We start from the raw sequence: 12,135 nt of genomic DNA on the forward strand, positions 1-12,135 counted from the left end.
ATGGCAATGAGACCATCCCTAGATCATTAATCAAACATTTAAAGACACCAAGAGAGAACAGGTTAGAAAGCTTAAAATGTTTTTGTATCATATTCCAGGTAAGGGGAACAGAATACATGAATGCCCATTTACCCAACTCTGTACGGACGTTGGGGACATACAACAGGAATAAATCCCGAGAACGGAGGCAATGACCTCCAGCAATTTTTCCGAGAGATATAGGAGCATGAATATGATGGCAGTGGTCTGAAAATTGGCTAAAAAGTACCAGCAACTTAGACTACAGGTGGCTAATGCAGGCTAGCCAACCCGTGCATACACAATACAATGGTGTGTGAGTGCCTTACAATTGGTAATAAATTACAGTTCCTGTAGCGATTGTGTTTGTAGTCAAGTCTGAATGAAATGTATAGGGTGTATAGTCTTTCAGTTTGTGTACATCTATGGCTAGTCCAGTAAAATCCTTAATGCAATAAAATCTCAGGAGTCATTAAATATATTTTAAGCTCTGAGAACCCAACAAGTGTTTTTTTTTTTCAAGAATGGTTTCATCTAAGTATTTTTTGAAATTATAGTGATGCATTTTTATTACAATTTTAGCCATCCAAAAACATGGTTGGTCTCAAGTGTATAAAAATTGCTTTAGATTTTAATGTACATGAAATGAAGATTTGTAAGACTGGAGACCAGTTGGAAGGCATTAATATTTCATATTTGCTTAAAAGGGTTACATGAGCCTCTTACAGAGACATCAGTTGAATAAAACTTCAAGGGCCAGCACCAGCTGAACGGACTGTTAATGTAAATTACATTTTTTCCAATGGCAGTATACTCCATTTCTTTAATGGAATGTAAATTTAGTGCAGATGTGATTGCATTTATTCTGGAGATAGATGCCATGATCTTTGGGTGAGCTCATTCCGTTTAGGATACAGTGGATGTGTGATCTTCATTCACTTTATCACAGATGCATACAGGCAGTAAAGGACTGTTTGGGTCACCAAAGGGCCTCTAGCATATTAGTCCAACAGTGCAGGCATATCCCTTCTATTATAAAAAGGATTTGTATACAACAGGAAATTGCTCTGTTGGAATGCAGCAACCAGCGCCGGCTCGACCCAATAAGTGACATAAGCAGCTGCTTAGATCCCCGCGACCACCAGGGGGCCCCCTGATTAAAATCAGATCCTGCTTAGAGCCCCTTAAAGGATAGGGCTGGCACTGAAACAGCCGTGTTGCCCTGTGGCCATCTCTTGCCAAATGGCTGAGGTTAAGGGGGAGTGGTCTGGGATAATATTTTCCCACAAGGCAGTAGAAAAATAAGTTTGTTGTTAAACATTGTGTTAAAGTCTTACCTTGGCTCGAGTACATGCCCCATTTACCAGCACAGTGATTCCGACACAGCCGTGGGCAATTTCATGCCTTGGATGAAAATGTGATTTAGGTCATTGAAGGCCACCGAATGATTTTGCAGCACTTCTAACAGAGTGGAGATGTTTGACAGTATCATGGCCAAGTTATAATAAGGCTGCCCATTCATCTCACAGTTTAACTGGAAAATTAAATGCTTCCCTCAGCCTCAGAGAGTATCTGTGGATTATGTGAAATGGCTGCAGTGCTTTACTTAAAAGTGGGTGGGAGATGTTCAGCACTTTAAGATCTTTGAAAGAGATTAGAGCTCTCCTGTTGCTGCTCTACACAGGAGAAAATCAATTAAATTCAATGCATGGTTCTTCAGTTAAAAAAGGTTTTCTTTGAACTCACCCACCTAACCTAATAAGGAATTAACCTGAAAACAATATGACTGAAGGTGTAGTTCACTTCTTGACTAACAGGTGGCACTGTAACTTTCAGGTAGGTTGCCTGTATGGTCTGAACCTTTGTGCTAGGTAAAGTAAGGGTATGGAGAAAACCAAAATCTATGTATTAACTCTGCCCCATCCAAAAACAGAAATGCAATATGTGTTTGCACATCATATTTTTTCACACAAACATATAGCAGAAATGTTTGAGATGGCAGCTGCTGTCTGTAAAATCCAGCCATGGGTAACAAAAAACTGCCTGAAACTAAATTGTCAAAAGATGGAAGTGTTGCTAGTTTGCTTTAGGTGCAACTTGACTAAGTTGCTATTCCTAGATATTTTTGGTTTTCATCTGAAAACGTTAAAAAAAAAAAAAGATTCTGAGTCTGATTGCTTGTCAAGACATCTTATTTGTTTACTTGATATTTTGTGGCAAAATTGAGGTTAACTGAATTGACTCCCTATGAAATTTAGGGCCGAGTTGAAGGCCTTGCTCACTATCTATCAAGCATTTCACAAATTTGCTCTTGCAGGGTTTGATTTATTACCAGGTATGCCCTGTCTTAATTTAATACTGATTTTTTTGGTATCCATTCTAGTAGTCTACAAGGCAGACAATTAAATGTTTTAGCACTTCATCTCAGGAATTCTCTTCCAAGCTAGATCAAAGGAGTAGCTACCATCGACTTGTTTAAAACTGGTGCCCTGTATTCATAAAGTATAGGATTAGCTACATTGCTGGCAGGATGATAGAAAATGTAATTAATTGCACAAAACTTTACACGTGTAAACTTTACTTTATCGTAGGGACTTTGAAAGAGATTTTGACAGTTTAAACCAGGAAGCCAAAGTGCTCTTCAGAAGTATGAAGGATTCCACTGTAATAGAGGTTGTGTGGGTGTAAACCAACTGTCTAGTATGGTATACATGCACATGAAGCATCAGGATTACTTTTCAATAAAGTCACTGATTTGATCCTGAAGGGAACACATTAGAAAAGTACCAAACATTGTTTATTGGTGGTTATGCTGCCAAATTGGTACCCATTTCAGGAAAGTTGGAAGATGCAATTTGAGACTCAAAATCTTGCCCAAAGTGCGAATAGAAAGTCAATATGTCATGTAGTCCAAGCAATGGTGGTGGACTGCTAAAAAATAGAGGTCAGGAGTTGTCCTGTTTGCTGTCAGCAAAAAAATCTACAAAATAGTGATGGTACTCTGTTTGCAAAGTGCATGTGATTTCAAACAAAAAATACAAATCAGTTTTCCGTTAATATACATTCATTTATTTATGCTGGAAATGTACGTACAAGAATCCGAAGGAATGATGAAATCTTGTACTTGCGCAGCTCGTGAACCAATTTTGTGTAGCAGCAGCAGACGGTTGCCTATAGCTTTAAGCCAAAGGGGCGGTACACAGCAGCCAGCCTGCTGATAGGCCGAAGCTACGTTCAATCATGAGCCATTCATGAATTAGTCATTGCAAAGAGGAAGCAAATCAACTCATGATTATTCAGTTCATGATAAATGTGTTGCTACATTTTTCCAACTCGGTTGGAAGGGGCCCAGGAAAGAGAATTTCAAATCTGGTCAGTAATATTGAGTCAAAGTGATACCAGGAGAACGCCAAAGTAACGTCCGTCGTGTGACCCCCCTGCAATGTTGACTTTAAATGCTGTACACCAGGAAGCGTAGCTCATACAGTGCAGGAGCACAGGAACACGGAAAACTGAGCCGAGACGCACTTTATTCTCCCTTTTTTGGGAGGCGGGGAGGGGGGAGAGTGCGATTGCACTGTACTAGCTGTAGCTAACAAAATAATCGTCAGTTTCCTATGCCTGCTTCTTTCCTCTTGCTGCTTTCAATGGTAGCTATCAGATCCCTGGACTAAATCAATGGAATCCTGAAATTATGGCTGCGAAAGAGGATCTTTATACCAAAGTCACCCCACGGAGGCAGCGACAGAACCGGCCCGGCACCGTCAAACATGGATCTAATTTGGATGTGCTTCTGTCCATGGGTTTTCCAAAAACAAGGGCGTAAGTATCTGTTGGACTATTAATTTACCCTCCCTGTCCCAGATGGTTTAGCTAGTTGCCTAACTGCGCAGCTGTAAGAGTCCGTAGTGTAAAGCAGTTATGATAGTCCTATGATGACGGCACGCAGTACAACAGTACCGTTATTCTCCGTGGTTAGTGTTTCCGCTTCTCGATTGTCCATAAGTTTACGGGTTTCGTGTCTAATAATTATAATAGCCATAATAATAACAATACTAATCTTTTTTATGAAAATGAACGACGACTGAAATTATATTTTCTCTCTCTTTTCCCCCCAGTCATGTTGGGCTCTGTTCTGTAGGCTAAACGTTAGGCTACATGGGAAAAAAACGCGTCTTGATCTCTGAAATGCGATCGTTGCATCCTTTCAACATCATTGCCGGTGACAGCATTAGCCTGCCCCGGACGCTTGCTTCTCTCTACGCGCCCACTCCCTGCCCTGCGCAGATTTAGCCGAATTGCAGAGAGGTCAAATCCTGCCACGTACATAAGCTAACAGTTGAGCAACAGTTGGCACATCGTTAAATTGAAGTTTTACAAGGGTACATTGCTGTCTTGGGAGTTGAGGATGACAGTAAGGGACTGTCATATGCACAACTTGGCTACAGGTATGCATGGCAAATTTCAGAGACCCACAATAATATAGACATACGCTACACGTGGAAGACTGTAAAACTCATTTGTCATAACGTAATAGATTTAACAGATCTGGGACAAAATCTCTTTACCTGCATATGTAAATCCAATCATTAATCATCTTCAAATATATGCGATTAGACACAGGGTCTGAACAGGATCAAAAGGACGCAAAATTCTAATTAGCTAGAGAATTTGATTATTGTAATATTTAAAAGTCACATCAACATTTTCCAATGGATGCATGGTAGTTTAGATAATGAGCTCCTTGCTATCAACCATATTTCTGACTCTGCTAGCTTTTTCTTTATATCATGGGGACGCGAAGAATGTGACTCGGGACAGGACGACACTACAGATCAGCATTTGTTGTTTTGTTGAAGTTTGAATTAAGTAATTACATTGCAGATCTTAATCTCATTCTGTTGTTTTACTCAGGCCAGTTGTTAGTCCTGTATGGGAGCGAATCTGCAGATGGCCTTAGGTATATTTGTTGTTGCTGAGTGACCTCTCCAGTGTGCTTTCTTATCTAGATTTGTTGGATAGTGTTTTAGCAACTTCATGTCACCAGCTACTCCCCTATCCCCAAAATGAATAAATTATTAAAAAAAAAAAATAAAATAAAATAAAATAAAAAATAGGCCCCACACCTATAATATTATTACAATGCAAATTAAATGCAGGACACATATGCTTGAGGTTCAGCAGGTGAACATGGAATTACCAAATGCTAATAGATCAAAATAGGCACACATTTAATGAACATGTACACTTTTTTTTTTCAAATTTTATTTTACCCCAGTTTAGTATCACAAGTACAGTATATGTTTAATTGAACATGTATTGAATACATCTGTTGGCATGTAGCCTAATCAGCAGGTTGTTTATTGCAACCTACTAATGCTACTTATATTGCAAAGCTAGTAATGGTCAGGGATGGTGCAAGAACTGAATGCAATACATTTTGAATGATATCAAATGGCAATTCTTATCCCTATTTTTATTTATTTTTGGGAGGGTTTAAAAGCCTTAAGTACTGCTACAAGATCAAATATTGTCTGAATTTCCATCATCCCAAAAATGGCAATTGTGACATTATTTTCACTTTTTTTTGTTACCTTGCTGATTATTTGTAGCAAGGTCTGACCTGTTTTCTATGTTTGTTCTTAATCATTGTGCTTTATGATGTTTTATGTTCAATGGTTTTTGGACAAAACGTTTCACTCAGCAAAACTTTGTCCAAAAAATCAATTTCATCTAATATCAATTAGTGTAACTAATTGGAAAAAGGCATTTATTATCACATGGCTTTAAGCGACTCATGTGACAGGATTTTTCCTTACAAAGAAGACCTCATTTGACCCCTTTGATACAGCAGAAATATTAGCAAGTCTCACACACACAAAAAAAAAAAACAACCTTTTTGATTGATATGCTTGGGGTCAAATTGCCATACCAAATGCAGCATCTGGAAAATTATGAAATTTTCTCATTGTTCTTCAAATGTATATTCATTGTAAATAATGATCTCAAGAAAAACATGTTTTCGATGTAAAAAAAAAAAGGCAAGTTACTCACGCATGCAAAGCACTGTCTATAAGTAATTAATTAAACTTTCAAAACCTCATGGAAGAAGACATAAAGGGGCTGTATAGGTATGGGGCATGTCCCGCCAAGCCATAACTTAGCGGATCGCATCCCATCCCAATTGTACAGATTTGAATTCAAGGCCATCAGGACATTTAGGTGGCCAAATAAATGGCTGTTAAAGTTGAACTGAAGAGCGAAACTCAGGTGTTGTAACAAAAAAAATGCAAACTGATGTATAAAATTTCAATCACTTCCTATCGCAGGAAAACATTTATGTTTTTTTCATATTTGATACAGTTTATCAACTGTACAATGTATACAGTATGAAATGGAGCTATTTTAGCTAGATATTTTTACATTTTAATTCATTTTTACAGATGCCTTTATCTAGTAAAGGTGGCATGACACAGAGCACACATTAATGACAAATACTAGGTACCTTGGCTGAGTACCATGGCAAAGAAAAGCAAAGCATAGTATAATTTGTTCATTGTTTATTTAAAGATAAATGAAAGGCCAATATCATATGGTGTCAAATTAGTTTACATGGCAGCACAGTGTATTTATTGTTATTACATGACAGTTGTTAAAGAGTAAAATGTTATCAATGATTTGCGTGAATAAGAGAAAATTGGATACAGCATGCTTCAAATTTTTTTGTAACTATATGATTTAAGTCAAGAAACTAAATATGATGTTCCATAAGTTTAGATTAATTACTTTATCCATTGTTGGTTATATTTGGTAGGGGTCCAACCATAGACAGTTACTAGGGTATATGTCTTCTTATCATAATCTTTCTTTTGTCACTTTATTTTTAATGTTTTATTTTCCAATGAGTGTTTTAATTAATTTAAAGTATGGCAATTTAAGGGGCATTGTCCCAAAAAACAAAATTTAGATTAACTGATCTGTAAAAAAGGAAAACAAAACATCACAACTTTTCTTTAAAACACATTTATGCAAAATGATGCAATTGAAATGTAAATATGCTCTGATATTTGTGTTATAATTTAATTTCAGATTCCTTTGATTGTACTTCTTATCAATCAAATATGCTGTCATGACTATGCTACAATGCCTGGATACACATAGGCTATTACCACTACACTGAAGCAAAACGACAAAACAACATCAAGAAAAAATGGTTAGAATTTTATTACTGAAGATATGGTCACATCAAATAAATGAAATATAGTGTGGGGTAACCAGTCATTCTCAAATGGTCACGAGTTACATGTAAATCTGTCCTGACTCAAATAAATTTGACTGTAAACTCAGTAACAATGACTATAATAATTTTTCAGGTTTCTTGAACTTTATTTTTCCTGTGGGAATTTGTAATTGACAAACAAAAAGAAATGACAGTTATTTAATAAATGGCACAAAAAGTGCTAAGTATACAAATAATAAAATTAATTTGTATGTAAAGTACTCCGGTTTCCTCCCACAGTCCAAAGAGATGCAGGTAGGCTAATTGGAGACTCTAAATTGCCCATAGGTATGAGTGTGTGAGTGAATGGTGTGTGTGCCCTGCGATAGATTGGCGGCCTGTCCAGGGTGTATTCCTGCCTTTTGACCAATGCACACTGGGATAGGCTCCAGCACCCCTTACGCCCCTGCTCAGGGAAGCAGGTATAGATAATGGATGGATGGATGTATGTAAAGTATAATGGATTTTATCCACTACAAGGATTGATACAGATGGGTGACAAATTAAAGAAAAAACATAAATGATGGAGAAACATAACGAATGCAGGTGCTTCCATGCTGGGGTACTGCATGATACTATTAAGCAATTAACATCCTATCCTGCTCTGTGGCATGTATAAAAATGCTGAGCAGGCCCAGTTGACCTCCATTTTGGATCAAGATTGCAAAAGGAAAAGATCTAAGTGACTTCCGAAGAGGGTTCATTGTTGGGGCACGGATGGCAGGAGCTTCAGTTACAAAGACTGCTCAACTGGCTAGTGTTTCAGTAGGAACAGTGACTAAAGTGACATCTGCATTTAGATCTATGGGAAAGACATCAGTAAATAGGGTCGGAAATTGTGGTCGAAAGCACAGATTTGATGACTGTGATGCTTGTGCATTAGTTCGATATGTAAGGGAAAACAGAAGAGAAACTCCAGGTGACTAAGAATGTTAATGCAGGACGTGATCACTGTCAGCAAGAAGAGTCCGTCAACAACTGCATAGAGGGGGGGGGTAATATGGTAGGGTTGCAGTGCATAAACCCCTCATTTCAAAGACAAATGCAAATGTGAGAGTTCAGTGGTGCAAAAACCATAGTCATTGGTCTTCAGAGATGTGGGGAAAAAACTGGCCAGATGAGTCATCCTTCACCATATTCTCGAGAAGTGGGTGTATACATGTGTGGCGTACACCAAGAGAATGGTACAGGCCTGAATGCTTGACCCTTACAGTCAGGGAGGTCTGTTGGTTTTGTTTTGCTGTGGGGGACATTTTCCTGGCATGGTTTGGGTCCACTTGTGCCCTTACAGTGAAGGGTCACTGCAAATCAATACAAAGTTATTCTGAGTGATCACCTTTATCCTATGATGAAACATTTCTATTCTGATGGGAGTAGTGTCTTCCAGGATGGCAATGCCCCCATCCACAGGTTTGATGGTTTGATGAGTATGAAAATGATATGAATCATATGCTATGGCCTTCGCAGTCACCAGATGTCAACCAAATTGAACACCTATAGGAGATTTTGGACCGACGTGTTAGCCAGCACTCTCAGCCACCATTACAAAACACCAAATGAGGGAATCTCTTTCGGAAGAGTGGTTCCATCCCTCCAGTAGAGTTCCAGAGACTTGTAGAAACTATGCCAAGGCTCATTGATGCTGTTGAGGTGGCTTGTTGTGGCCCAACACCATACTAAGACAGTTTATGTTGGTTTTTCCTTTAATCTGTCTGTATGTACTTTGTTTCATTTGTATAAAATGAAAAATATTAGCATATTAAAATATTATAATTTTTGGTGTGTAAAAATTATTAATGGCATTTCTTGTGCAGTGTAACCAACATGAATATATGGAGAATACTCTTGTGAACTTCAGCCATTTCATCTACCAATTATAAATGGACATATTAACTTAATTTGCATATTTGTCTTGCGTCTGGAGGCATGTCATAATTTGAATGGCCAGTGGTGATCAGATGATGACTGTAATGTCGTTTCACCTGCTCCTCCTATTTCTGAAAATTTTTTTGTTATTGTGTGGGCCATATCTGCATAGTTGAAAACATCAAACTGATAGGACGTAATTTAGGAAACTTTTTTGAAAACATTGGACATTGGGGTGCAAAAGAGAACAAGACTTACCTGTCTGAACGCAGCGAGCTCAGAGCGACGTGTGATCGTGCGCTCCGTGCTTCTGTAGCTTTGCGTTCTTCAGTAGCACCTTCCGTGATGCATTGTGCTGATTATGATACAGCGGCACATCAGAGTAATGCTGCCATTGCAGTTACAAATGATAGAAATCCACTGAGCACAACGCTTGTATTTATAGCTTTTTTAAAAATAGATTTGTCTTGTGCTGACACCGGTCAGAATTTTGTGGAGGTGGCACAAAATTTGATCGAGGAGGCCACCTCAGGATTCCCTATGCAGGACGAACCCTGATAGTGCACTGTAACACTGCAAATTTTGTACATCAGTTAGCTAGCTGGCTAGTTACTTTGTGGCTTGCTATCGATCCATGTGGGATTATATTATACCATGCTAGTTGTGCCAGCCCTAGCCTTTGCAGGACCCCAACATTATAAATATTATATATTCTAGAATAATTAACGGGCCCTAGGTAGCTGCTTATGTCGCATATAGGTTTGGGCTGGCTCTAAGTGCTAGCTACCTATTGCTAACCTCAACAAGGCCAATACCGGAGCCATTATTTAGCTATATTAACCATTACACAATCGTAGTAGCTGCATGAATGCATGCATATGGTGTGTGCTTTTTTCTGGTAGAGATTTAATTGTCTGGCAGCGGTTCTAGGAATGTTCATTGTTACGTTACAGGAAGGTGCAACAAAAATGACCCTCTGTTTATTTATGCCCTTCTTTATTTAAAATCTGTTAGTCACAAACGAAATCACTTAAATTTGTTTAACAACCATTATTAGAAACAGACAGTTTTCTTTGAATGTACTTGTTGAATGCAGCTCAGGAGCTTCCACCTCTGAATGGAATCCATGTGCATTCTATGGCATGAACTAAATCAGCCATTGTTGCACACCACTCAGATGTAGGTGCTGCCCTAGAGAGAATGTTTCCAAACTCTCAGCATAATATGCAAGTCAAATAAATATGTAAATAAGCATACACTGCATAAAGAACTTACACTGCATGTTCTTTGATTTACATTTTATGGTTTGCATATATAGGCTATTATTTGTTCGCTCTGAGTCATGGAGGCAGATGCTTTGGACTCTGTCCCTTTGACAGTTAAAATTAATTTTTTTTAATACTATAGGCAGTGTGATGAGAACATGATAAAAAGAAAATAAATAAATAAATAAATAAATTATATCAATGAATATATCACAGTCATGCACCAAGTGCCTTCAGTGTTAGTTATGATGATGTTCAGAACATCCAAGGGTGCAGAAGCATGTATGGGCAGTTGGTGGACTTTAGAACCGAAATACGGGTTAAATGGGTTGGAATTTATCTAGATGACAGAGGGGCCTTTTTGACCACGGAAATGAGTTTTGATACACTAATTACCCAGTCGAGCTGTTCAGTTCCTTTTTATATGAGGTTAAAGGGTTACAAACTGGCTAAATAAAGAAATAAATAAACGAGGCAAGATGGATGTTTCTGGAGGGTGAAATGTGAGACAGGAAAATAGGATTTTCATCTCCTGTGCCTTTTAAATTTTCTTATGCTGTCTCTCGAGCTTGAGATACTATACAAGAAATAGGCTGGAAGAATGGCGTGACTTGTTAATGCTTTGTGTGCATTTGTGCACGTGTGTGTATGTGTGTGCCTTTCTGGGTCTCATGTGGATGTCCATTTGGTAGTCAGTTGCAGAGCAGGCCTGTGTACTGACTTAACAGTCTCTCACCACAGCATATCTGTGTGTGGTTTTGTTCCCATCCCAGCAGTCTGTGGCATATCCAGTGTGTGTGGTGTTGAAGGTTCAAGCATGTGTGGACACTCAGTAGCCTGACTGTGTTTCAACTGTTGAGTCATCTAAGGACTCTCATAAAATCCTTCACATGTTTCCATGTAAGCAAATATATATAAAAGTGCTTTTATATTATTCCTTGTAATTTATGTATGTTCATGTAAATTCCATTTTTTATGGGTTGGGGGGGGGGGGTTATCAGATTTTAATTCCTTCATTATTGGCATCTTGCAACTGAAAAGTGACCAAATCAGGCTACCACAAAACAAGCATGAGATTTAGGTTGGGTTTGGGAGATAAGAACGGACAGAGAGGACATTTTAAAAGTAATTTGTCTGCTGCTGGTTTCAATTACTGTCCCTCGCTCTAAATTCTCTATCTTTTTGAAACAGTGCTCCATGATGTTCTCCTTATTAACCCTTTACTCCACCTGAGAGTATGTGAGAGGGACAGACTAACAGAGGCTGCTTCCTCATTGGCTCTTCAGCCCTTGTAGGCTTAAAGTCAAAGGAAATAGACATGCACCAATTCACAAATGCATATTTTGTGGTCTGCATGAGTGATGGTACTGCCCAGCTTTAAAAAAAGTTCACTGCTTGGCATGCGTGTTGACACTTGGTGAAAAATCCGACCTTCTATCAGTGTCTCTCGGCGGGTGGATTTATATCCGTTGAAAGCTGAATTATGCAGGTGTCTTAAACCCATTTCAGATGATTCACAGAGATGATTGATTTAGGCTATATATACATAATAAATATGTCTCATTTCACACCATGCATTTTAATGAGTTTGTGGCCTGCCAGAGCTCTAATTAAACTACCTTGGGTCCTAAGCCAAAGCTCAACTTTAGCCTTACTGTATTGGAAACTATAATACAATAAGTCGCATTCAGCTTAATGATGGCTTAT

The 12,135-nt window shown here is 38.4% G+C and overlaps 1 protein-coding gene across 1 annotated transcript in view; it reads left to right on the top strand.

The window, feature by feature from the left end:
• Positions 1-3,281: 3,281 nt before the first annotated feature.
• LOC118235873 (ubiquitin-associated and SH3 domain-containing protein B-like) overlaps positions 3,282-12,135 on the top strand; it is a 57,234-nt gene continuing 48,380 nt past the window's right edge. The window contains exon 1 of the mRNA XM_035433739.1: positions 3,282-3,840. Coding sequence (XP_035289630.1) covers positions 3,713-3,840 — 128 coding nt within the window. The 5' untranslated portion in view covers positions 3,282-3,712. The remainder of the gene's footprint in view (positions 3,841-12,135) is intronic.

This window comes from Anguilla anguilla, chromosome 9, assembly GCF_013347855.1.
Source record: "Anguilla anguilla isolate fAngAng1 chromosome 9, fAngAng1.pri, whole genome shotgun sequence".
NCBI classification, from domain to species: domain Eukaryota; kingdom Metazoa; phylum Chordata; class Actinopteri; order Anguilliformes; family Anguillidae; genus Anguilla; species Anguilla anguilla.